Source organism: Erinaceus europaeus, chromosome 7 (genome assembly GCF_950295315.1).
Source record: "Erinaceus europaeus chromosome 7, mEriEur2.1, whole genome shotgun sequence".
NCBI lineage: Eukaryota > Metazoa > Chordata > Mammalia > Eulipotyphla > Erinaceidae > Erinaceus > Erinaceus europaeus.
In genome coordinates this window covers 128,818,721-128,843,862 of record NC_080168.1, presented here as the reverse complement: position 1 = coordinate 128,843,862, position 25,142 = coordinate 128,818,721, and the positions used below count along the sequence as shown (strand labels likewise).

General features: G+C 46.7%; 1 protein-coding gene across 1 annotated transcript; it reads left to right on the top strand.

The window, feature by feature from the left end:
- HAL (histidine ammonia-lyase) lies at nucleotides 1-25,142 on the top strand. Its single transcript, XM_007523185.3, has 20 exons — nucleotides 1-589; nucleotides 2,301-2,361; nucleotides 2,468-2,495; nucleotides 2,790-2,864; nucleotides 2,955-3,027; nucleotides 3,126-3,192; nucleotides 3,480-3,517; nucleotides 4,902-5,027; nucleotides 6,462-6,601; nucleotides 8,597-8,644; nucleotides 10,095-10,242; nucleotides 11,732-11,827; nucleotides 11,915-11,973; nucleotides 12,874-12,954; nucleotides 16,200-16,265; nucleotides 16,342-16,507; nucleotides 20,367-20,501; nucleotides 22,416-22,524; nucleotides 22,623-22,692; nucleotides 24,316-25,142. The coding sequence occupies exons 1-20, from the start codon at nucleotides 343-345 to the stop codon at nucleotides 24,454-24,456; spliced, it is 1,974 nt and encodes a 657-aa protein (XP_007523247.1). The 5' UTR covers nucleotides 1-342; the 3' UTR covers nucleotides 24,457-25,142.

The following is a 25,142-nucleotide window of genomic DNA, read 5'->3' as shown; positions in this document are numbered from 1 at the left end:
GAGAGAGAGAGAGAGAGAGAGAGAGAGGGAGAGAGAGAACTGGGATTCCCACAGGAGAGAGGGGCCAAGGGCTGGTAGGATCCCAGTGCTGGAGAGCCCAGGTCCTTCTGCCAGGTCCGGCCTGCCTGTCACCCCGCCCTGCTCCTAACTCCATAGGGAAGCACGCAGGACACTCTGAGGCGCTCAGTAAATATTTGCTCACACGCAGACGAGTAGAGCGGAGGGAGGGGCGTGCTAGGAAGGCCCCAGCTTGTCCTTCCCGCTGCTCACACCTTGCTAGTCCCTCCAGGAGGAAGCTCCCGCCTCTGCTGACTGTGGGGCCCAGCCGAGGCCGCAGCCGGCATGCCCAGGTACACGGTGCACGTGCGCGGAGAGTGGCTGGCAGTGCCCTGCAGGGACGCGCAGCTCACCGTGGGCTGGCTGGGCCGCGAGGCCATCCGGCGCTACATCAAGAACAAGCCGGACAATGGGGGCTTCGCCTCGGTGGACGATGCCCACTTCCTCGTGCGCCGGTGCAAGGGCCTGGGCCTGCTGGACAACGAGGACCCGCTTGACGTGGCCCTGGAGGACAACGAGTTCGTGGAAGTGGGTGAGTGGCCCGAGCTGAAGTGATCTGGCCTTGCCACTGGGGCTTGATGTTGTCTGTTTGGCTTTGTTTTTGCTTTTGTGGCTCTCCCGTGGTGCAGGGAGGAACCAGGTCCCTGTGTGTCTGAGGGTCTCACTCACCCACCCCACCCACCTGTCCCAGGGTGAATGTAGGAGTCATGTCCATCTTGGGACAACAGAGGATTGGCGCAGGCAGGGAGGAAGGCAGGGACCGAGCCAGGCAGCTAGTAAGAGGCAAAGGTGAGACTCCCAACTCCAGATGGCAGGTCTGAGTCCCCTTTGCAGCTACTGAATCATTCTGAAGATTCCTTTGTCCTCCAGAAAAACCTCACCAGAGTTCAGGCCAGTGGTACAGAGAGGCCTAAAGGAATTTGGAATTAAAATAAAGCTGAGGGAGTCGGGTGGCGCAGCGGGTTAAACGCACGTGGCGCAAAGCGCAAGGACCAATGTTCGAGCCCCCGGCTCCCCACCTGAAGGGAAGTCACTTCACAGGCGGTGAATCAGGTCTGCAGGTGTCTGTCTTTCTCTCCCCCCCTCTCTCCATTTCTCTCTGTCCTATCCAACAACGATGACATCAACAACAATAAAAACTACAACAACAATAAAAACAAGGGCAACAAAAAGGAAATAATTAATAAATATTTTTAAAAATATAAATAAAGCTGGGGTTAGATCTAGAATGGGTGTGTGTCTGGGACGGGGCAGGTGCTGTGGACTGAGCCAAGAGCCCCTACATGCAAAGCATGGAACTCTAAATCGGACCCACACCCCCAGCCTCTAGACCCTCAACTTTCTCTTAATGAGAGATACAGACAGACAGGCAGACAGAGAACAAAACACCACTCCTCCACCATCCATAGAGTTGTGACTATTTTTTCATTATTATTATTATTTCATGTGCTAGGAATCAGACGCAAGTCCTCCCACTTGTATGACAGAACCTCCCTACTAAGCGAACTACCTAGTTCATGATCTTGAATTTCCAGATCTCCCCTTCTTTCTTTTAAAAATTTACTTATTTGTTTTATTATTATTATTATTATTATTATTATTGTATAGGGACAGAAATTTAGAGGGGAGAGGAAGATATAGAGGGAGAGAGACAGAGAGACACCTGCAGCCCTCTTTCATCACTTGTGACGCTTTTCCCCTGCAGGTGAGGACCAGGGACTTGAACCTGGGTCCTTGTACACTGTAACATGTGCACTTAGTTAACGGGTGTGCCACCACCTGGCACCCTCAGTTTTAAATTAAAAATATATACGTTTGTTTGTTTTTGATAGAGCCAGAGAGAAATTGAAAGGGAAGAGGAAGATAAAGAGAGAGGGGGAGGTAGGAGGGGAAGGAGAGAGAGAGAGAGAGAGAGAGAGAGACCTGCAGCCCTGCTTTACCACTCATGAGGTCTTCTTGCTGTGTGGGCAGCTTGGGCAAGGCTACGGGTCTTTGTGATGTGTGTGCTTTGCCAGGTGCACCACCTGCCCCACCCCGTCCCGTCTTGCCTACGACCCGCATCTCTGCCTCCTGCTGTTCCGTAAAGATGCTCAGAACACTTGAGCACATCTGTGGTCATTTTAAAGCGGCCTTTTCCAAGGGGTTCAGGGGCACAGGACAGAGCCTTTCTCGGCTTGCTAGTAGCGCCCAGTGTGACTCTGCGTCATGATCTAGAAGGGCTCCTCTGTGCATTCTTGTTTCAGTCATTGAAGGGGATGCCATGTCTCCTGACTTCATTCCGTCGCAGCCAGAAGGGGTTTACCTGTATCCTTGCCTGCAGGCTGGCTGGTCTGCACGGGGGGCTTCTCCTGCCAGGGAGGGGGCTTGGGTCTGGCCACATGCCCCAGTATGTTTCCTTACCTGGCCTCAGATACAGCAAATACCGGGAACCCGAAAAGGTAAGCGGAAAGACACCTTTTTGTCAAGATAATCCAGTCCCCCGCCTGTGAGGAGGAACAGGGTGGGTAAAGCTTGTGAGCAAACAGCACTGGTCAGGACAGTGTTTCATCCAGCATGTGTCTCGGAGAAGGGCGCTTCTGACTGCTGCGTCTAGTTGTCCTGACTCGCCCTGCTGCTTCATAGCAGTAATGAGATGGCTGCAGTGTCAAAGGGGTGTTCCTGCTTGAGGTCCCTCCCTCTTGTTAGAGCGACTAACCGTTCAAACCCACCGAGGTCATTCTGTGTGTGCGCAGTACATCGCCTTAGATGGGGACAGCCTGACCACAGAGGACCTGGTCAACTTGGGCAAGGGGCACTTCAAGATAAAGGTAGGCGGCGGCGGGGGGGGGGGCGGGGGGCGACGAGGGTGCCCTCTGGTGAGGCTTCCATATGCTCATCTCTGACCGGCGGTTTCTTAGCTCACCCCGACCGCTGAGAAGAAGGTGCAGACATCCAGGGACGTCATCGACAGCATCGTGAGAGAGAAAACCGGTACCCCTTTCTCTTCATATCCAACAGGCTTTGTTTCATCCTTTGAAAGACACAGACCACGGCCTGTCTGACTTCATGACATCTGTTTGTCATTCTAGTGGTTTACGGCATTACGACAGGTTTTGGGAAATTTGCTAGAACCGTGATTCCGATCGATAAGCTCGAGTAAGTTTGATTTCCACCCTCCCCGTCAAACACACACATCCCCTGCTCTCATCTGCAGGACCTCTTGCATCAAAGGAAATAGTTCCTGACAAGCATTTGTCCCATTTCCGACTATGTGGATGAGGCTTGGGCTCACTTGTACCTGAGCTGGCAACACGGGCCTACTGGTTTCTTCCAAGACGTTGCACTGATTCACTCTGTCCCCAACAAACGGGGGGACTCACCATCTGGGGACACTTTTTCACTCTGAGGCTGCTAAGAGAACTTTCTTTTCTTCCCTCTTTCAGACAGCTCCAGGTCAACTTGGTCCGCTCACATTCTTCAGGTAAATCATTCCGCCATTGGGTGTGTCTGAGATCTCTAATTCCATAAGCCACATACAGTCCAACTCTTCTTAACAGTCACATTCAGTGAAGGCGGTCCAAGGGCTGGGTGCCAGTTCTGCTGTGAGGGAGGAAAGAAGGGAAAACAGAAAGTATCTGACAACATCACCTTTCAGCTGAATTTCAGGGGAAAAAAGCGAGCCAGGGGGTGCCGGACAGTGTTGCACGCAGTCAAGCACACGTAGTACTAAGTGCCAGGAAGTGTACCCACCTCCTCCCCTCACCTGTAGCAGAGACACATCACAAGTGGTTGAGCAGGTCTGCAAGTATCTGTCTTTCTCTCTCCCTCTCTGCCTCTCCCTCCCTCAATTTCTCTCTGTCCTATCCAATAAAATACAAGGGGAAAAATGCCCTCTGGGAGCAGTGGCTACAGAGTGCTGACACCGGGCCCCAGCAATATTTCCCAGAGGCAAAATAAATAAACAATAAAAATAGACTAAGATTTTTTTTAAAAAATCAAAAAGAATGGGCCAGGCAGTATAATCGTTTTGGAGTAGGAGAATGTGTACCACCCTGCTAGGAGAGTACACATTCAGAGAATAGAACTTGGGCTGGAGGGTGGGGGGTGAGGTGACTGAGACAGGTGCAATGGGACAGACTGTCAAGAAGCAGCTCCCCAGGGGCTGGGCGGTAGTGCAGAGGGTTAAGCACACATGGTGCAAAGCACAGGGACCAGCATAAGGATGCTGGTTCGAGCCCCCGGCTCCCCACCTGCAGGAGGGTCGTTTCACGGGTGGGCGGTGAAGCAGGTCTGCAGGTGCCTGTCTTTCTCTCCCCCCTCTCTGTCTTCCCATCTTCTCTTGATTTCTCTGTCCTAGCCCCATTGATAACGCTGGATGCCAAAAAGAAAAAAAAAAAAAAAGAAGAAGCCGCTCCCAGTCCAAGGAGATTGCTTCACTGGTAGACTTCTATGCCTGAGGCACCAGAATTTCAGCAGTCCCCTGCCCTACCATAAGCCAGGGTATAGCTCTGGCAAAAAAAAAGCATCATTACCATCATCATCATCATCATCATTATCCAAGAGCCAGCTGCCATCAGATTACAGGGGAGTCAGAGCTGAGGAGTCTGTGGAGGGTGGGATTGGACAGATCTCACTAAAACATTGCAGGAAGGGAAACTAAGAAGGAAAGAACTGGAATTTAGCCTTTGGCTGGAGAATGAGACTTTCAGATGCAAGACTGTTGGGAAAGAGAATAGTCCACTCTGAGTTAAGAGGAGAAAGAGGCTAGAAAGACGGACTGAAGTGGAGAAAGAACTGAGAGGTGGCTGTGTCTGGGAGGTGGAAAACGTTTTTCTTCCTTGAGGAGAACATCAGCTGTTTTCCAGGTGTTGGGAAGCCGCTCATCCCAGAAAGATGTCGGATGCTCTTGGCTTTAAGGATCAATGTCTTAGCCAAAGGATACAGTGGCATTTCCCTGGAAACCCTCAAACAAGTGATCGAAGTATTCAATGGTAATGCGGCGGGTGCTTGAACTGGTCCTTCACTGAGGCTGGGCATGTCCCACAGGCTGACTGACGGGCGGCATGGTGAGGGATTGGCTGAGATAAGAAGCATAGAATAATGGAGATTTGTGTGAAAAGGACTTGGGGAGATGTGGATTTGGAGGGAATGAGGCAGAGACACCTGCGCTCTTCAGCCCGACATCGGTCACTCTTCCCTTGGTAGGTGGCATACTTAAAACTGAGACAGGGAGTCAGGCAGTAGCGCAGCGGATTAAGCACAGGCGGCGCGAAGTGCAAGGACCAGGGTAAGGATCCCGGTTCGAGCCCCCCGGCTCCCCACCTGCAGGGGAGTCGCTTCACAGGCGGTGAAGCAGGTCTGCAGGTGTCTGTCTTTCTCCCCCTCTCTCTCTGTCTTTCCCTCCTCTCTCCATTTCTCTCTGTCCTATCCAACAATGACGACATCAATAACAACAACAATAACTATAACAACAATAAAAAACAATAAGGGCAACAAAAGAGAAAATAATTAAATATAATAATAATAAAAAAAAACAGACAAATCTGCCCCTTATATCTGCCTTCAAGTTCAGGGCTGGAGAGCACCTTTGCTGAGAATTTAAATCAAATCCTCCGGGAAACATAATGATTCCAGGATACCCACCGTAAAGACTGGTTCCGTAGTCTTGGCTGGTACCTGGGAATCTGAAATCTTGATCCTTCCCAAGTGGTACAATTGCCAGACTTCAGTAACAGCTGCAACTTCTCACAGAGGCAGAGTAAACATGTAAAGAAATTAAAAGTAAAATGTAAAGAAATTAAAGACTCAGATATGCCAGACTATGATGCACTTCAGCTCGTTAGTACATACCTCTTGTGATAGACTAATTTCAGCATGGAAATACGATGTGAAAAGCTTGGGAGGCCATGGACCCTTCTACTGAGAAAGATAAGTATTCTAGGTATTCAGCAAGGGCTTGGGGAACTCTTAGGGATGCTGGAATGGAAAGAGAGTCAGGACTGGACAGAGTGCAGAACAAAACACACGTGGGAGTTCCCATACTGTGGAGACAAGTGACATGTTAAGTTTGATAGGTCATTTGGTGAACATTCTTTAAGACACATGGCTAAAATTTCTAGATCGAATTAGAGCAGGCGTATTTTGAAGGCTTTGCTACTGGAAAGGCTCTTCCTTCCTAATTTTATTCTCTCTTCTTCCCTCTTTCCCCTTCCTTCCTTCCTTCTTTCCTTCCTTCCTTCCTTCCTCTCTCTAGCAGTTCAGCCAGGCCCTCAAAGCATAGCAGTCTTTGAAGAATTGTCTTTCCCCAACATTGAAGGCACAATGTGTTACTGTCAGCAGGTCCCACTGGAGGAGGGTGGCCTCACTTGCCTAACGAGGGCAGCCAGGATGAAGCACTGCTGTAACTTGCGCCCACTTCTCTCCAGCCTCCTGCCTCCCCTACGTTCCCGAGAAAGGAACCGTTGGTGCCAGTGGAGACCTTGCCCCGCTCTCACATCTTGCTCTTGGGATGATTGGAGAAGGGAAGATGTGGTCTCCGAAGAGTGGCTGGGCTGATGCCAAATACGTAAGACTCTGCCTTCTGCCCGCGGCGACTTCCCTCGGCCGGACAGCGAGTGTGTTGTTTGCTTCACGCCAGGGGCTCCTCACAGCAGTCCAGAGAGAGAGAGCCGTCATGATCCCCTGTTTGTAGATAATGAAAACTCAACTTAGAAGTCACTTTTTTAAGGCCAGACTCATAGCTTCCTGACCCTTGTCAGCTGCTTATACTTGGTCACCACTCTGGTGAAAAGGTGCACGTGCAAGGTTAAGCCCAGGAACCGAGCCTGCAGCTGGAACTACTGGAAGGTCACATATGGTTACAGGTCTATTCTGTTGCTGGTCTCCGACATGCAGAGTTGTGAGCCTCACCTCCCAACCTGATCAGAAAGTCTCAGGTTTTTGTTTGTTTATTTGTTTGTTTTTAATATTTATTTATTTATTTATTCCCTTTTGTTGCCTTTGTTGTTTTATTGTTGTAGCTGTTGTTTATCTCATTGTTGTTGGATAGGACAGAGAGAAATGGAGAGAGGAGGGGAAGACAGAGAGGGGGAGAGAAAGATAGACACCTGCAGTCCTGTTTCACCGCCTGGGAAGTGATCCTCCTGCAGGTGGGGAGCCGGGGGCTCGAACCGGGATCCTTACACTGGTCCTTGTGCCTAGCGCCACCTGCGCTTAACCCGCTGCGCTACTGCGCGACTCCCAGGCTCAGTTTTTATAAAGCTTTGCTGATTGTTTATCTCACTCATTTCTGAATTCCATCAGAGCAAGCCAACGAATTAAAGTGCCATCTTGGATCAAAAGCTGGGAGGGTTCCTAAACAGTTAAGCAAATGGAGCAGAGGACCACAGGGGAAGAAAGCTGGGGAACAGATGGCCTTTCTGGGGATCTGAGCTTCAGATCACCTTTCTTCCACACAGCCTCATCCTGATGATTTCCTGAAGTAATAGCACGCCTACCAAGCCGCCTCCACAACAGCAAGCACGGGGTACCCTGGCTCCGCCTGTGGTGCTCTCCGTGGCGCTTTGGAGACCGTCTGAACTGAAAGTGGCTTTGCACACACAGGGCTCTACATTACAGCACTCACTATAGGCCGAAGGACCTAGGCAGAGACCTCCTGGCACGGTCTCTGGGAATTTCTCTCTCTGTTGTATTCCCTGCCTGACCCCCTCCCAGCCCAACTGCCTTTTGCTCCTCTTTGTGCTCTCCTGACATCTGAGACGATGGTGCTCCACAGACCCTCCCACTTGCCGCCACCTGGAGCACTTCCCACACAGTTGTTGTAATTGCCACTGAGTTTCTCTGGGCCACGGTCCTCCTACCCTGGCCCACCCCTGGGAAAGATCGAGCACAGGAGAGGGCCTCTGATACACCTGGGAAGTCACGTGGGAGGTGCTGCTGGCTCTGTCCTCCCTCCTCCTTAGAGAGACCTTAGCTTGGTGACTGCTTGCCCTCGTCTTTCTACTGGGAGCCTCTCCTGCCCGTTTCCTCTTGAGATGCTGGCTCTACCTACTAGGCTCACAGTCCCCTTTCATGGGTGCTCACAGAGGGGACACACACACAAGAGACACTGCAGCGAGGCTTTTTCAGTATTAGTGAGTCATATAAGGGTAGAGGACATTTTAGGTCAATCTCAGGGAGGAGGAGAGTGTGTGTGGACAGACAGACAGAAGCCTTAGCACAGTTCAGATATGTAGGAGAATAATTTCCCAAGGGGAAACTCAACCCAAAGAAACTAGAAACCCAAATTCAGGACTGCTTCTTGGATGCTAGAGTTGCTGTTTTAAATACAAAATTTCATTGAACGCTCAGCCTGCTTTCAGGCACAAGTACAGAAGACCAGAGACTAGACCAGACTTGAACAGAGCCAGTGCATGCTGGCCTCATCTTTCACTGACAGACCTCTGGGACTTAAAAGTTTTTTTTTTTTTGTTGTTGTTGTTGTTTTAACTGGATTCCACATGAAGCTAGAAGTAGGCTATTAGTTCACTGTATACCTATTTTTATCTTTTAAACTCTACAGGTCCTGGAAGCCCATGGACTGAAGCCAATTGTTTTGAAACCAAAAGAAGTAAGTGAAGTCGGGGGTCAGGTGGTAGCACAGCGGGTTAAGCGCACATGGTGCAAAGCCCAAGGACCGGCTTAAGGATCCCGGTTCGAGGCCCTGGCTCCCCACCTGTGGGGGGGGTCACTTCTCAAGCGGTCTTTCTCTCCCCCTCTCTGTCTCCCTTCCTCTCTCAATTTCTCTCTGTCCTATCCAACAACAACATCAAGGACAACAACAAGGGCAAGAAAATGGGAAGAAAGGCGTCCGGGAGCAGTGGATTCGTAGTGCAGGCACTGAGCCCCAGTGATAACCCTGGAGCCAAAAAAAAAAAAAAAAAAAAAGTAGTAAGTAAAGACATTCAAGGGAGATTAGTTCATCTGAATATACCATTATTTTGTGCTACGTATTCTATATGTTACATATCTATTCACTTCCAGCGCTACTGTTATCCTCACTGGTTTCTTAAAATAAATGTGGCTTACACATCTATCGATACTTAGCCACTGAAGAAAGAATACTCCCAGTGGCATTTAAAAGAGTCTCCATATCTGAAAAGTTTAGGAAGATATTTTCTCACCTAAAAACATAAACTTTAGGGGGCCAAGTGGTGGTGTGCTCAGTTGAGCACACCTGTTAGAGTGTGCAAGGACCTAGGTTCAAGCCCCTACCTGCAGGGAAAAAAATTCACAAGTGGTAAAGTAATGCATAGGAGTCTCTCTCTCTCTCTCTCTCTCCTCTCTCTCTTTCCCTCTCTCTCTCTCTCCTCCCTCTCTCTCTCTCTCCTCCCTCTCTCTCTCCCTCTCTCTCCCTCCCTCTCTCTCCCTCTCTCTCTCTCCCTCTCTCTCTCCTCTCTCTCTTTCCCTCTCTCTCTCTTCCCTCTCTCTCTCTCTTTCTCTCTCTCTCTTCTATCTTGGTTTCTCTGTCTCTATCCAATAAATGAATACATAAAAAAAGTATTTTTAAAAAGTGGAAAAAAACTTAAATTAGGATCTCTGAAAGATTCTCTAAGCCAAGATTCCTTAGGATTTTTCATGCCAAGAAAAGTCTTGGACCAGAAACATTTTAGGATGTCTTGATGAGAAGTTAAAGAAAAAAAAAATACAACATAATTAAAAGTTAGAGGTTTTTTTTTTTTCCTTTCAAGTATAGACAGAGAGGAATGAATGGGGGAATGTTCGAAAACACAGCACTGAAACTTCCTTCAATGCAGTGAGGGCCAGGTTCAAACCTGGATCACACCAGTGGCAAAGAGCCTCGTATCCAAGTGAGCCACTTGGCCAGACCTAGAGCTAAGTCAGCACTGCTGCCTCCAAGGTGAGATCACCGAGCAGCCGTGCCATAGTCAGATCTGTGCTGAGGGTTCCACACGGCCCCGCACTGATCCTCTGGTGATTAAAGAAGCACCACTCCCTGCGACTCCTCCGGGTGAGTGAATGCTAACGCACACAGTAGGAAACTTCTCCCCGCCCCACAGGGTCTGGCGCTCATCAACGGGACGCAGATGATCACCTCCCTGGGCTGTGAAGCTGTGGAGAGAGCCAGTGCTATCGCTCGGCAGGCTGACATTGTGGCAGCCTTGACCCTGGAGGTGCTGAAGGGCACCACCAAAGCCTTTGACACAGGTCGGCATGGCTCTTAATCGCGCATCTGGAGCTGGTGGTGTGGGCTGGAGGAAGTGTGTGGACAGCATGGGAGGAGAGAAGAAACTCCTAGCGTCTGTGACACACCCACTAAAGACAGCTGGCGCTGTCTACACTAGGCCATGTTTGATCCTTGAAGCCATGTTTTAAACAAGGACACTGAGCCAGAGATTAAGCAGATCGCCCTACATTACCCAAGTCTCACACCCATGTATGTCTTATCTCAGGGATCTGTTCCTAGGGTTTTAGAATTAGGATGGGGGTTGGCCTCCATTTGAAAATCGGAGAAGGACTGGAAAATTGGTAGATTATCTAGGAAGTGGTGAATTTTTTTTTTTTTAAATAGCATATTTACTTCATATGAAATAGAGTTTTGAGAGAGAGAGAAGTCAAAGCACCAGCCTGGTACAGGTGGCACCAGAGATTGAACCAGAAGCCTTGGGCATGCATGTCCTGTGCACTGAAAGTTGAAAGACTCCTAAGAGCCAGAAGATGGCTCATTTAGTAGAGTACATACCTTTCCCTGTATTATGTGCTGGGTTTGATCCCCAACACCACATGGGAACAGCATGGACGGCAGTAAAAGAACTCCACAGTGAAGTTTGTGATATGGTCTTTCCTTTCTCTGTCTCTCTTCTCCCCCTAAGGAAAACATAAAATAACATAAAACATTGGTGGGGGGGTGGGCGGTAGCGCAGTGGGTTAAGCCCACGTGGCACAAAGAGCAAGGACCGGCGTAAGGATCCCGGTTCGAGTCTCCGGCTCCCCACCTGCAGGGGAATCATTTCACAGGCGGTGAAGCAGGTCTGCAGGTGTCTGTCTTTCTCTCCCCCTCTCTGTCTTCCCCTCCTCTCTCCATGTCTCTCTGTCCTGTCCAACAACGAATTGCATCAACAACAACAATAATAATCACAACGAGGCTACAACAACAAGGGCAACAAAAGGGGGGAAAATGGCCTCCAGGAGCAGTGGATTCACAGTGCAGGCACCGAGCCCAGCAATAACCCTGGAGGCAAGAAAGAAAGAAAGAAAGAAAGAAAGAAAGAAAGAAAGAAAGAAAGAAAGAAAGAAAGAAAGAAAGGAAGAAAGGAAGGAAGAAAGGAAGAAAGGAAGAGTAAAACATTGGGCAGGTAACTCACGAGTATGTTTGAAGTCCTCAATGAATTTCCTGGTGCCACATTAAAAAAAAAACCTCCATACTTCTTAATGTATGTACTGAGTGACATTTTTAATACATACAATCTCTAAAAATGACTTAGTTGAATCAAACCACTGTAGTGATCTCTTCCATTATGAGTTTAAATCTTTGTAGGGTAGGTTTGGTGTTTGGAGTTTAATTCTCGGAAGATTTGCACTTGAATATTTGTGATAGCACCACGAATAGCCCTGGGCCATGGATGGCAGTTCATTCTAATATAAGAACAGCTCATTCTTTTTTCTCTTTATCATTTTTTCTCTTTATCCAATTTAGACATTCATGCTGTCCGTCCTCATCCTGGACAAATTGAAGTTGCTTTTCGGTTTCGGTCGCTCTTGGACTCAGATCACCACCCATCTGAAATAGCAGGTCTGGGCATGTCAACCAGTGAGCTTATTTAGTTTGGTGGTTTGTGAAAAGGGTAATTAATATATCCCCTGTCCACCTCTCCCATAGAAAGTCACCGGTTCTGTGATCGTGTTCAGGACGCATATACCTTACGCTGCTGTCCACAGGTAACGAGCAGCCTGAAGCTTTCTTTTCTTTCCAAGTTGTTGGGCTGGAACACAAAAAGAAGTTGCCCAGATGCTCTGAGTAATAGCATCCTAAGGAGTTAATAGATTTTACTGGTTCTCCCTGTTAGGTAGAACTTGAACCAGTCTACCATGGGAGTTCACAGCAAAGTCCTGCCAAATTCAGATGCATAAGCATTTTGTAGGTCAACATACCGTAAATGGTTCTGGGAGACTTGTAGTCAAATGAAATGCAAATCACCTGTGTTCCCTTTCCGCATCTTGTTTTGCTGATGCTGTGACTCATGTGTTAGCTCTTTTCCAGCAGACTGGAAACATTTATGAGGGGTACACAGCATAATGGTTATGCAAAGAGACTCTCAAGCCTGAGGCTCTCAAGTTCCAGGTTCAACCCCTGACACCACCATTAAACCAGAGCTGAGCAGTGCTCTGGTAAAAAAAAATAAAATAAAGTGGTCTGGGAGGTGGTGCAGTGATAAAGCTTTAGACTCTCAAGCGTGAGGTCCCGAGTTCGATCCCCGGCAGCACATGTGCCAGAGTGATGTCTGGTTCTGGTTCTTTCTCTCTCCGCCTATCTTTCTCATAAATAAATAAAACCTTTAAAAAATAATATATATATATGGAATAATTGGCAAGTGCACTCTACAATAAAAAAAATCTCAGTTTAAAAGTCCATATATATGTATATATTTTTGACAGAGACAAGAAGGCTGAGAGAAAAGAAACAAAAGGACTGAGGCTTCTTTCCGCAGGGGTCAGGCTACTTGGGTTATACACATGACAAAGCACTAAGTGAGAGTTTTGCTGGCCCAAAATCTGTGTGATTCTATGTGACAGTCACTATGTCATCTATATAGTAACTCATTTCTTCTTGTATTTTAGATCCATGGTATAGCAAATGATACAATAGCTTTTGTGAAGACGATCATTACCACAGAACTCAACAGTGCCACAGATAATCCTGTATCTTTTGACTATCTACTAAGCTGTAATGATAGAGGCCCACTTAGTAATTTGAAGATTGGCTGAAGTGATTGTTCTGACATCTCTACTGTCTCACAGTCGGAGCACCTTGGCTCAGGGATTAAGTAATGTTCTCCAGGTGGGAGCTAACAAGTGACAGGTCTGTGAACTTAATCTCGGGCTTGGAGTCTAACACGTTGTGTTTTCAAATTTCACCCACTAAAAATGAAAGGATTGGGGCCAGGCGGTGGCACACCTGGTTGAGTGTGCACATTACAATGCACAAGGAGCCGGGTTCAAGCCGCCACTCCCCACCCGCAGGGGGACGCTTCACAACTGGCGAAGCAGGTCTCCAGGTCTCTTTCTATCTCGCTTTCCCCTCTCAACTTCTCTCTGTCCTATCAAATAAAATGATGGGGATGGGGAATGGCCACCAGGAATGGTGGGTTTATAGTGCCAGCACCAAGCTCCAGCAACTGGAGGCAAAAATATAATAATAATAATAATTCAATAAAAATTAAAGAAGGTATTTCCAGTGCTGGATGAGAGGTTTCAGGAAGACTTTTACTCTAAACCCACTGCAGAGTCTTCTGGTGAAAAGATGAAGCCCTCTGTCACAAGTGCCAGCCTTTCTGGTCTTAGTGGTACCACAGTGTTAAATATAAAGCAATTATTTTTTGTTTGTTTGTTTTTCTCTTTTCGCTAGAATACTGATCAGCTTTTGCTTATGGTGTGTAAAGAGGCTTGAACCTGAGACTTTGGAGCCTCAGGCATAAGAGTCTCTTTGCATAACTATTATGCTGTCTACACCCCATAAAGCAATATTTTTAAGATTTATCTGTTACACATGAGAGGGTTTCATGTGAGGCAGAGAGGGAGAGAATAAGCAAGAGCATTACTCTGGCATTTGTGGTGTCAGGGATTGAACCAGGAGCCTTAGGGATGCAAATTCAGCACTCTACCAATCATTTCCCCAGTTGCTGGGAGACAACCTTCTAACATCAAAGTATCAGTGAGTATCCTGGGAGGTGGTGCAGTGGGTAATGTTGTCTTCTTCAGCATAAGGTCCTGAGTTCAATCCCTGGCATCACATATGCCAGAGTGATGATGTAGTTTTCTATCTCACCTCTCTTTCATTAATAATTAATTTTAGAGGAGTTGGGCGGTAGCACAGCAGGTTAAGTTCATGTGGTACGAAGCGCAGGGATCCCGGTTCGAGCCCCCGGCTCCCCACCTGCAGGGGAGTCGCTTCACAGGTGGTGAAGCAGGTCTGCAGGTGTCTGTCTTTCTCTCCCCCTCTCTGTCTTCCCCTCCTCTCTCCACTTCTCTCTGTCCTATCTAACAACAATGACATCAATAACCACAACAATAATAACTACAACAATATAAAAAAACACAAGGGCAACAAAAGGGAAAATAAATAAATATAAAAAAATTAAAAGTTAAGTAATTTTTTTACAAGTATTGGTGAAATAGTTATAGCTTTCCCTTTCTTGAGTCTTTATTTCTCATACAATTTTACAGAATTGGTCTTTCCATGTTTGTACAGAGAACAGCAAAACGAATCTCCACTTTTTCATACGAATATCTCGGTGCCATCTTGTTTTTGCAATGGTTTGTTTTGTGATGGCTTAGCTTCCCCTGGAAGGTGAAGAGGTCAGCCAGGAATCGCTGATTCTTCACAGAGATAATTAATACTGTCTTTGCAAACTATTGAAATTCTTAGGAATATATTTTTTATGTGGTGTCAACCTCAGTTTTTTTATTAGTTGTTTTTTATTTATTATTATTGGCTAGAGACAGAGAGAAATTGAGAGGGGTGGGGGAGATATAGATGGAGAGAGACAGAGAGACCCCTGCAGCCCTGCTTCACTGCTTATGAAGCCTTCCCCCTGCAGGTGGGGACCAGGGGCTTAAACCCAGGTCCTTGTGCACTGTAATGTGTGCACTTAACCAGGTGGGTCACCGCCTGGCCCCCCAACCTCAGTTCCTAACATCATAGAAAGTGCTGAATTAACAGTCCTGGCAGCTGCACACCTGAATGAGCAGCTGGGCTTCACAACCCTTAAGATTCCTCATAAGAGCTTTTTAGTGCCTGGAATTTGGCAGTGGGGTTCCTCAGCAATGTTTTTGTCTCATCACTATCTCCCTAGTCCTGGGTCGCTTTCTATTTAAAAGGCTTTGTGAGGAACTGCTGACTGTCATTTCTGTGACGACCAGCATTGGGTCATTGCACAGAGTTTGCAAAGTTTCCCAGTATTGACTGTTCCCGATTTGGCCAGTGTTCCTAAGTCAAGTCTTTCATTTGGAAGATAGATATCTTCTATGGAGCACTGTTGTTTTCGACGGGCTAGCTTGTTTTCGCCGGGCTGGCTTCACGGGCCGGTAACAGACGACCAGGGGACTCATGGTTGAGCTGTAGGCAGTATCTCTTTATTCATGCAGGACGCAGCCCAATCTAAGACGAGCTAAGCTAAACTCAAGTACAGTACTGTAAAACTCACAATGCTGTCTTTATATATACTTGCCAAGTAAGGTGGAAACAGGATGTGACATAGAGAGGGTGGAGAGAAAAGTGACTGGTGAAAATCAGAGTGTGACAAAGAGGGGGCAGATTAGGCGAGAATCCTATCACTGAACCACAAATGCCCTGGAGGGAGGGTGGAACTTGTTAACAGCGGTTATGTAAATAGAATGAAGTGGTTATGTAAATAGAATAGTGTTAAGCAGGGGGGATTTAAACCAAATGAAACAGAAGGGGTCTCATGCATACCAACAGAGCACAAACTCACTGTGCTCACCGAGAAAATCAAATTCATGTTTCAAGTGGTATCTGGCCTCTGCTTTTAGTTACAGGATAATCAAAATAAAAAAAAGAAAGAAAAACAAGTACTGAGCACCAGATGAATACAGTAATAGCGTACTTATTCTTGAGGATCTCTAACCTCAGAAACAGACATCATTCTATGGTTCTATGGTTTCTTTGCTTCCCATCCCAAATTCGAGTTTACAAGGGTTTTTCTTTTCCTCTTCTCCCTCCTCCCCTTCCTCCCCCTCTTCCTCCACTATTATTATTGCTTCTATATCTCTCTATGTCAACAAATGCTTGTGGAAAAACTCTTCTCCTACTCTGCATTTATGTCCAAGGAACGTCAACTCAGTATTAAAAATAAGTCTGAGGTAAGAGGTACTCCAGTTAAAGTACCTGAGAAATGTTATCTACAACCCTTAACCTGCTTGGAAAGATGGTGTTTGCCAGCAGAGGAGAGACCATTTCTGGAGGAAACTTCCATGGCGAATACCCAGCCAAAGTAAGCTTTTTCCACCTTCTTACGCCCCTGAAAGTGTATTCCAGTATCAGCTAACTAAATTAAGACACTCTTTTAGGCCCTGGACTTTTTGGCCATCGGCGTCCATGAACTTGCTGCCATCAGTGAGAGAAGGATTGAAAGGCTCTGTAACCCCTCCCTCAGCGAGCTGCCCGCCTTCCTGGTGGCTGAAGGTGGTCTGAACTCTGGATTCATGATAGCCCACTGCACAGCCGCAGCCCTGGGTAAGGATCCAGCCCCTGTCCCAGACACAAGCCTGTCTACCAAAGGGACATGGCCCCTTCCACTTCTCCTCAGAGTATCAAATTCTGTCTTTAAATGCAAGCTAACTTTTTCACCACCTCCGTTTGCCTTCTACTTCTCTCCATACAAATGCAGTAGACTATCTCTTTACTTTTGAGAAAACATCTTTTTTATTAATATTTATTTATTTATTCCCTTTGTTTGTCCTTGTTGACTTTTTTTTAATTGTTGTAGTTATTATTGTTGTTGTTGCTGATGTCGTTGTTGTTGGACAGGACGGAGAGAAATGGAGAGAAGAGGGGAAGACAGAGAGGGGAGAGAAAGATAGACACCTGCAGACCTGCTTCACCGCCTGTGAAGCGACTCCCCTGCAGGTGGGGAGCTGGGGGTTCGAACCGGGATCCTTATGCTGGTCCTTGTGCATTGTGCCATGTGCACTTAACCTGCTGTGCTACTTCCCAACTCCCTAGAAAACAGAGTTATACTAAAACATCATCCTACAGTAATGAAGTTCTAAATAAACATGGTTTCCGTCATTCTCTGTAGAAAGCAATTTGACATTGAATATGAAGTTTATGTTGATAGCTTATTCCCTAATCTCAATTTGAAGATTGTCAGAAATGACAAAGATATTTATAGAATGGTGGGATTTTAACCAACCTGCATGAAAAAACTTTATATACATTTTATTAGGTATAACTGCTACTGACAGCAGAAGATATGCTTATAACACACACATTTACTTATACAAATTAAGGTATCCTTTATGCAAATCAAACTTCAAAATAGTTAATTTCTGGCTCAAGACTATAAAACACAGACAAACAGGAAATTATAATAGGACGTGGCATAGCAGAAATGCTGAAAGGGCTCTGCGTTGTGGTGCACCTGGTTAAATGCACATAGGACAAAGCTTAAGGATTTGGGTTTGAGACCCTGGCTCCCCACCTGCAGGGGGGTCACTTCAAAAGCAGTGAAGCAGGTCTGCAGATGTCTGTCTTTCTCTCCTCCCTCTCTATCTCTGCCTTTTCTCTCAATTTTTCTCGGTCCTATCTAACAAAATGGAAAAAATGGCTGCCAGGAGCAGTGGATTTGTAGTGCAGGCACCGAGCCCCAGCAATAACCCTGGAGGCAAAGAGAGAGAGAGAGAGAGAGCAGGAGGAGGAGGAGGAGGAGAAAATAAAATGTTGAAAGCATTCAGTAATTTGCACTTACTAATTGCTCTGATGCAGACATTTTGCTGATGCAGGGCTGAAGTTCTGAGAAGTTAGGTGACTTACTCAACATTGCATAGCCCTAGTAAGAAGCAGAGTGGAACTCAAAACCAGGCATTTGGTCCACAAATCTTTGCTCTTCAATTCATTTGGATCTCATAGTCATCTATATTTGATTCTAAAATCAGATTGCCAAAGTCAACAAAGATAAATGCAGGATTCCAGTTAAAATGACTTGTTGGAGACATGTCTAGAGTATAACATTGGTTTTTATCTAAAATTCAAGTTTAGTGACTTCGATTGGCAGTGGAGGGCAGAACGTGCATGCTGGCAAGTTTCATCTGACATGGAATTCGTAGTGATGCTCTGGATTCTCTGTCTAGTAAAATTAGTCAATTAATTAATTGATTACATTTATGAGCCAAGGACTTTGTGCATGTGTGACACAAGCAACTACTGACTCAATTTTTTAAAAATGATTTATTTATTTAGGGGTGTCAAGCGGTTGTGTACTGGGTTAAGCACACATAGTACAAAGCACAAGGTCCTGCTCAAGGATCCTGGTTCAAGCCCCCCCCACCCCGGCTCCCCACCTGCAGGGGTCGCTTCACAGGAGGTGAAGCAGGTCTACAGGTGTCTATCTTTCTCTCTTCCTCTCTGGTCTTCTCCTCCTGCTCTCAATAGCTCTCTGAAAAAAAAATGTATTTATTTATGAGAGAGAGGAAAAGAAGGAGAGAAAGACCTTTTTATAAATTAAAAAGAGAAAGAAAGAAAGAAAGAAAGAAAGAAAGAAAGAAAGAAAGAAAGAAAAGCGAGAAAGAGAACCAGGCCATCACACTGGCACGTGCTGTGCTGTGAGTCAAACTTGGAATCCCCATGCCTGGGAGTCCTGTACATTATCCACTGTTATACCCTCCCAACCTCCTCCAGTCTTTCTATCATTCATACTTGAGGTCGAGGGAAGAGGGAGAGAGACAGCAAGGCATCACTTCAACATACTTGCAGCTCCTATGTGGGGCCAGGGCTCTACTGTCTCCTTACCCTATTTTTTAAGAAATTAAAAGTCGCATTTAACTTTACATCTAGCTTTTTTTTTTTTTCTGGCAGACTTACCCAAATGGCAGAATAGCATGATGCTAAGTTAAGAACGTAAACTCTAGGTCTGAATCTTGGTGCCATCATTAGCCAACAGTGTGACATGGAGCAAGTTTCTTAATCCTGTTGGCCTCTGTGACACAAGGATGGTAAATCTACCTAATGGAGTTGCTCTGAGAAGTAAATGAATCCGTGTGCCTGGCACGTGATAAGCACTAAGCAAATATTAGCTGTCAGTTGACTGCTAGTATTACCCCTAGTTCCTCTCACCTAAGAGTCACACAAAAACTCAACACAAATAACTAACAGAGTCACTGGGCTGTCTTTTCCTCTGATCAGTATCTTCTATTTGTTGACTTAGCTCCTTGTAAAACACCATTTTGAAAGACAGTAACTTCGCATTAACACCTAGTGTGGGCTTGGGTGGAAGTCATTAATTTCTGTAGAATATCACAGAGTGTGAGAAGGCTCACTTCTCTGTGCTTAGCTGCTCTAACTCCTAACTCCGGTTGAAGTTGTTGAGGCTACTTTCATAACAGTGGAACTACCGTGTTTCTTTGGGGGAAGAGCACTTATAGACTGGGGGCCTTTCTGAATGAGCCTCAACACAGTCTGCTTATTCAGATAGCAGGGCAGATTCAGGGTCCCAGGACTTGGGACGTGCAGTGCAGAAGTCTGGAAGTGTCTAGCAAGATTGTCTCAGAATCCTTTACAACACAGAAAGCAATAGACGCTTCACTCAGAGTGATTCTCAAGCATCAAAAATGTGTGGGGTGGGGTGGGGGGTGGTGGGAAGGGGAGTACTCTCTGAGTGTGATCCTTCCTAACTTCTGAAGTAAGGGAGAAAGAACTGTACTCTAGATCCTTGCTACTTGAAGTGTGGTCCTCAAACCAAGCAATACAATGATTAGCTGGGAATTTATTAGAACCTCAGAATCTCTGGCCCCAACTGAATTTACATTTATGTAAACTCAGCATTTACATTGATGTAAGACGGAGCAGTTTGAAAGATTCCAGTCTTTATACCTCCCCAAGATACCTCTGGCAGCTTGATTAAACCTACATCTGCATATCTCATGACTGTAACTTGTGTGCTTAGCCAGGAGCACCACCAGCCAGCCCTAAAATATCTCAGTATTAATCGGCCCAAACTGCTCAGTTTTCTTGCTCAAGATCGTGGGTCCAGACTCAGATCCCCACTGTCACACCTGCATTCTAAAATCCTGCATCTCTGGTGACATCGCCAGTTCCTCTAGTCCCCCTGGTATGCTCAGTGCTTCCAGGGTTTGCCGCTTTGTGATCTGAGAGTTCTCAGCTTCACACCTTGGTCTTATCACAGAACTCCAACATTTAGCGACCTTCTTTTTTGGGGAGAGACCTCTTCCTTTCCAGAAAATGCTGTGGGGACATCTGATGCCTGAGGAATGACCGAGAGCTCCTGGACAGAGGGCGTGGGTGCACACTAGGAAATTACGCCAGCTGTGGGGTTTTTCCTGTTAGGAGCTTACTAACCTTAGCCTGGCTCTTGCAGTTTCAGAGAGCAAGGCTCTGTGCCACCCCTCGTCTGTGGACTCTCTCTCCACCAGTGCTGCCACAGAGGACCACGTGTCCATGGGAGGATGGGCAGCAAGGAAGGCCCTCCGTGTTATCGAGCATGTGGAGCAAGGTAAGCCAGGCTCCTCCTCTCTGGAAAGATCCTCGACCTGTGGAATCCTCGGGGGTCGCAGCATCACCGGGGAACCTGTTAGACAGGCAGATTCACAGGCCAGGTGGTGACTCACCTGGCAAAACAGACACATTACCAAGTGCAGGAGCCCGGTCTAAGCCCCTGGTCCCCTACAGGTGGGAAGAAGTTTCATGAGTGGAGAAGCAGGGCTGTAGGCATTCCTCTTCCTCTCTCCCTCTCCATCTGCCCTTTTCCTCTCCATTTCTCTATTTCTGTCAAAATGAAAAAAAAAAAATAATAATAATAAGAGGGAGAGAGAGAAAAACGGCCATTGAGAGTGATGGATTGATTGTGAGGCCAAGTGATAATCCTGGTGGCAATAAGAAGTGTAGGAGGAGGGGGAGGAGGGAGGGGGAAAAGGAAAGAGAAAGAAAGGAAGGAAGGAAGGAAGGAAGGAAGAAAGAAAGAAAGGGTCCCAGGTGGTAATGCATCTGGTTGAGCACACACATTATAGTTCACAAAGACCCAGGTTCAAGCCCCCTACAAGGGCAAGGCTTCTCAAATGAAGCAGGTCTGCAGATATCTTTCTCTTTATCTCACTCTCCCTTCTCAATTTCTCTCTCTAAATACATAAATAAAATGTTTTTTAAATTAAAAAAGAGAAAAAGAGAGAGAAAGAAAGACTGATTCTCAGCCACTGCCCCAGACCTGTTGAGCAGACATGTTATCTGTGTTAATTTATTTTCACGCCTATTCGGAGAGCAGGACAGTCTCACCCGGACAGGCCTTGCAGGTGATGTGGAAGCTTGATGGACACTGTGGAGCACACCTGCTGGCCAAGCCAGTTCAGCTGAGTTTGATTTGTCTGGTTGTGTTTGCTTGCTTGCTTTCAGTTTGCCAGTCTATTTTATGCGGTAGAGGGGCATGCACTCAGTGTCTCCCCGGCCCAATTTTCTCCATTGCCTTTTTGGAGAAAGGAATAAGGAAACATTCACACTCGACAGATCAAGTATGAAGGAAGAAAATAAATGGTGAGGATTTGAGGAAAGGGAAAGAGAAATGAAGCAAGTGTGTTCACAGGCCTCCATTTTGGAATATGCTTCCCCACACCCCACTTAGGGAGGCAGCCCGCCCAGGAGCACGTGCCCTCACCATGCACATGCCGGGCGCAGCCTGGGCACCATGTGAGGGCACCAGGAGTGTCGGGCTGGCTTCGTGAGTGGAGACAGACGACCCGGGACTCATGGTTGAGCTGTACGCAGTACCTCTTTATTCATGTAGGACGCAGCACAATCCAAGCCGAGCTAAGCTAAACTAAAAACTAAACTAAAACGAACAATGTTGTCTTTATATATACTTGCCAAGTAGGGTGTGAACAGGATGTGACATAGAGAGGGTGGAGAGAAAAGTGACTGGTGAAAATCGGGGTGTGACAAGGAGAGGGGGCGGAGCAGGCGAGAATTCAACCACTGAACCACCAACCCTGGAGGGAAGGTGATGCATTATGTAAATGTAAAAGTGATTTATGTAAATAGACCGCAGCTTTGAGTGGGATCAAACTAATCTCATACAGACATACTGGTGTTTAAGCCGGGGGGAGCTGGCAGACTATCCAACACAGGAGTGGCACCAGACGAGATGCAGAGGTGCTGGCAAGGTGCTTGGCTGTTTCTCCTTCTCTCCCTCTTCTCATCCACCACTTACCTCCGTGATCAAGATGATAAGATCAGTTTCCTCTGTCTACTTTTATAGAATCTCAACGTGTTTTTAACCGTGCAGTCATTCCCTTTGGTGTGGAATAGCTGACACATCAGACTACAGGAGCAAATGAGTGACAAGTAAATGAGTCTTTGATTGACGTGTACCCCTCAAGCAGGAAGTCACACGTGACTCCCTCCGCACTTCTCGTCCTAGTGCTGGCCATTGAGCTTCTCGCAGCCTGCCAGGGGATTGAGTTTCTGCGCCCCTTGAAGACGACCACTCCGCTGGAGAAGGTGTACGACCTGGTGCGCTCTGTTGTGAGGTAAAGCCGAGGGCTGCCTGCAGATAGCACTGCTGCACAAGTGGGAGCCCGAGCTGGGCTCCACGTCTGGTTGATGGTTTGCTGTGCTCTCTCTGCAGGCCGTGGATCAAAGACCGCTTCATGGCCCCGGATATAGAGGCTGCCCACAGGCTGCTGGTAGAGCAGAAGGTAAGCGGCTACTTGGTGGAGTCTCTTGGTTTGGGGCTCATTTGGGGAAGTTAAATGCGGAAGCACTGCCTTATTCTTTTGTCTCCTGGCTGTCCATTGGAAGTGAATAAATAGACACTTACGGAGCTTGTAAGGCCATTAAGAAGCTATGTGCCGGGAGTCGGGCGGTAGTGCAGCGGGTTAGGCACAGGTGGTGCAAAATGCAAGGACCGGCGTTAAGGATCCCGGTTCGAGCCCCCGGCTCTCCACATGCAGGGGAGTCGTTTCACGGGCAGTGAAGCAAGTCTGCAGGTGTCTGTCTTTCTCTCCCCCTTCTGTCTTCCCCTCCTCTTTCCTTTTCTCTCTGTCCTAGCCAACAACAATGACATCAATAATAACTACAACAATAAAACAAGAAGGATAACAAAAGGGAATAAATAAATAAATATAAAAAAATAAAGTAAAAAAAAGGAGCTATGTGCTAAGCATTAAGTACCTCCAGTTGGACCTGCATGGAATGCATACGGGTCAGAAGCAGAAATGAATTTAAAAAATCTTTTTGGTTTTTTTTTCTTGGACAGAGAAAGAAACCAAAGGGAGGGGGGTTAGAGATGGAGAGAGACAGAGAGGCACTTGTGAAGCTGGAGACGCTCCCCCCACTGTGGGTGGGACCCTGGTGCTTGCAGCTGGGTCCCTGCACTTTGTAGCATGGACTGTCAACTGGCTGCACCACCTCCAGGCTCCACGGAAATGACTTTTTTTTTAATTTCTTTGTCGGGGAATTAATATTTTACATTCGACAGTAAATACAATAGTTTGTACATGCATAACATTTCCCAGAGGAAATGACTTTTAAATGGAATTTTTTTATGGGGAGAAAAATTAGATGAAAGCTGGAAGTTTCCTGGTTCTCCTTCACCAAGAGTGTTTTCTCTCAGAAGAGAATGAGAAAAAAACCCAGGCACCAGCACCTGGTCCAGGGGCTGCATGAGGCGGGACGGGAAACAAAACCTGAGGAGGACCCTCGCTGGCTGCCATCCTTGGTGGTGGTAGATAGGCATGTGAGACATTGGCCTTTGGGAGAATCCATTTTTGGGAGCCCGGGGATAGGTCACTGGTAGAGTGTACACTCTTTCGTTGAGAGGACTAGGGTTTAAGCCCCCAGGAACCCCACGAGAGTACCGTGCAGAGGGGTGACTGCATAAATAGTGGAACAGTGCTGTGGTCTCTCTGTCTCTCATTCTGTATCTGGAAAAATGGGGGAGAGTCTGGTGGGAGCTGTAGAACCACACAGGTGTGGAGCCCTGGTATATATATACAGGGCATCATAAAAGTCGTGGTGCGTTTTGCATAGGAAAACAGAAAAATACATCACGGCTTCCCCAGCAACCCAACACATCTCAAGATACTATAGTGACAGACAGACCAAGCAGCTGTAAACCAACGCTAAGACCTTGATTTATGCTGTTATGCTTGAGAGAGATAGGTTGGTAGGTGACTGCATAAATGGAGCCACTGCCGCCACCACCACCACCACCACCACCACCAGTCTATTCAGTCTACTCCAGCACATTTGACTTGAGATAAAGCTGATTTAGAAACAATGTCATCAACATTTTGACCGTTTTTGCCCTTGTTTTTCAGGTTTGGGAAGTAGCTTCACCCTACATCGAAAAATATAGAATGGAGCATATACCAGAATCAAGACCTGTTTCTCCAACGGCCTTTTCACTGCAATCTCTTCACAAGAAATCCACTATGATCCCAGAGTCTGAAGATCTTTAGCAAGCTTTGTTAGGAACCAGCAGATCAGAGGGTACTGAGTTTGACGGCCAGCATTACCATGCTGAAAGAAAGGCCTGAAGATTTGTCCTAGGTAGTTGAAGTCATTATATAATTTAGTTTTTCTAAAAACCTACTTGGTTAGACTGGTGACAGGGTTCCAGTTGCTCAGTTCAGCCCTGTGTTCTTGTTAACCTAGCTTAAGATGCTTCAAGTATTTTCCGACTCTAGGATTTGGGGTCCGTGAGAAAAGTCAATTGGGTGTTGTGCTGCTCTGCCATGTGTATGACCCGAATTCGAGCCTGACCCCTCCACAGGGAAGGAAGCTTTAGGGCTCTCTCTCTCCCTCTCTCTCTCTCTCTCTCTCTCTGCGTCTATGTGTCTATGTCTCTACCTGAAGATTAAAAATAGAAGCAGAGTATAGTGTTGTTTCTTTGCTCTCTGTTAGCAAGTCTTAGGTTGAGAAGAGTAACCACAATTGTGCACCTATTTGCTCCAACATTAGATGAACTCAGACTTGGGAACAGGTGGATAGCATTCTTTTTCGAAAATAGTAAGCCCTTGTGAATCTTTTTCTTTCTGCTTTGACTAGTCAGTTCTCCACTAGTTAACTTTAGTCAGTTGTACCCCATATGCTGTCTGATGAATAATCCCTAACATACCTTCATAAAACACACTTTCATAACAAA

Excerpts from the sequence above, each read along its gene's own strand:
- HAL (XM_007523185.3), top strand. The coding sequence starts at position 343 with ATGCCCAGGTACACGGTGCACGTGCGCGGAGAGTGGCTGGCAGTGCCC. Across the intron at positions 16,508-20,366 it reads CTGCACAGCCGCAGCCCTGG|TTTCAGAGAGCAAGGCTCTG; the intron begins GTAAGGATCCAG and ends TGGCTCTTGCAG. Across the intron at positions 22,525-22,622 it reads CTGGTGCGCTCTGTTGTGAG|GCCGTGGATCAAAGACCGCT; the intron begins GTAAAGCCGAGG and ends CTCTCTCTGCAG.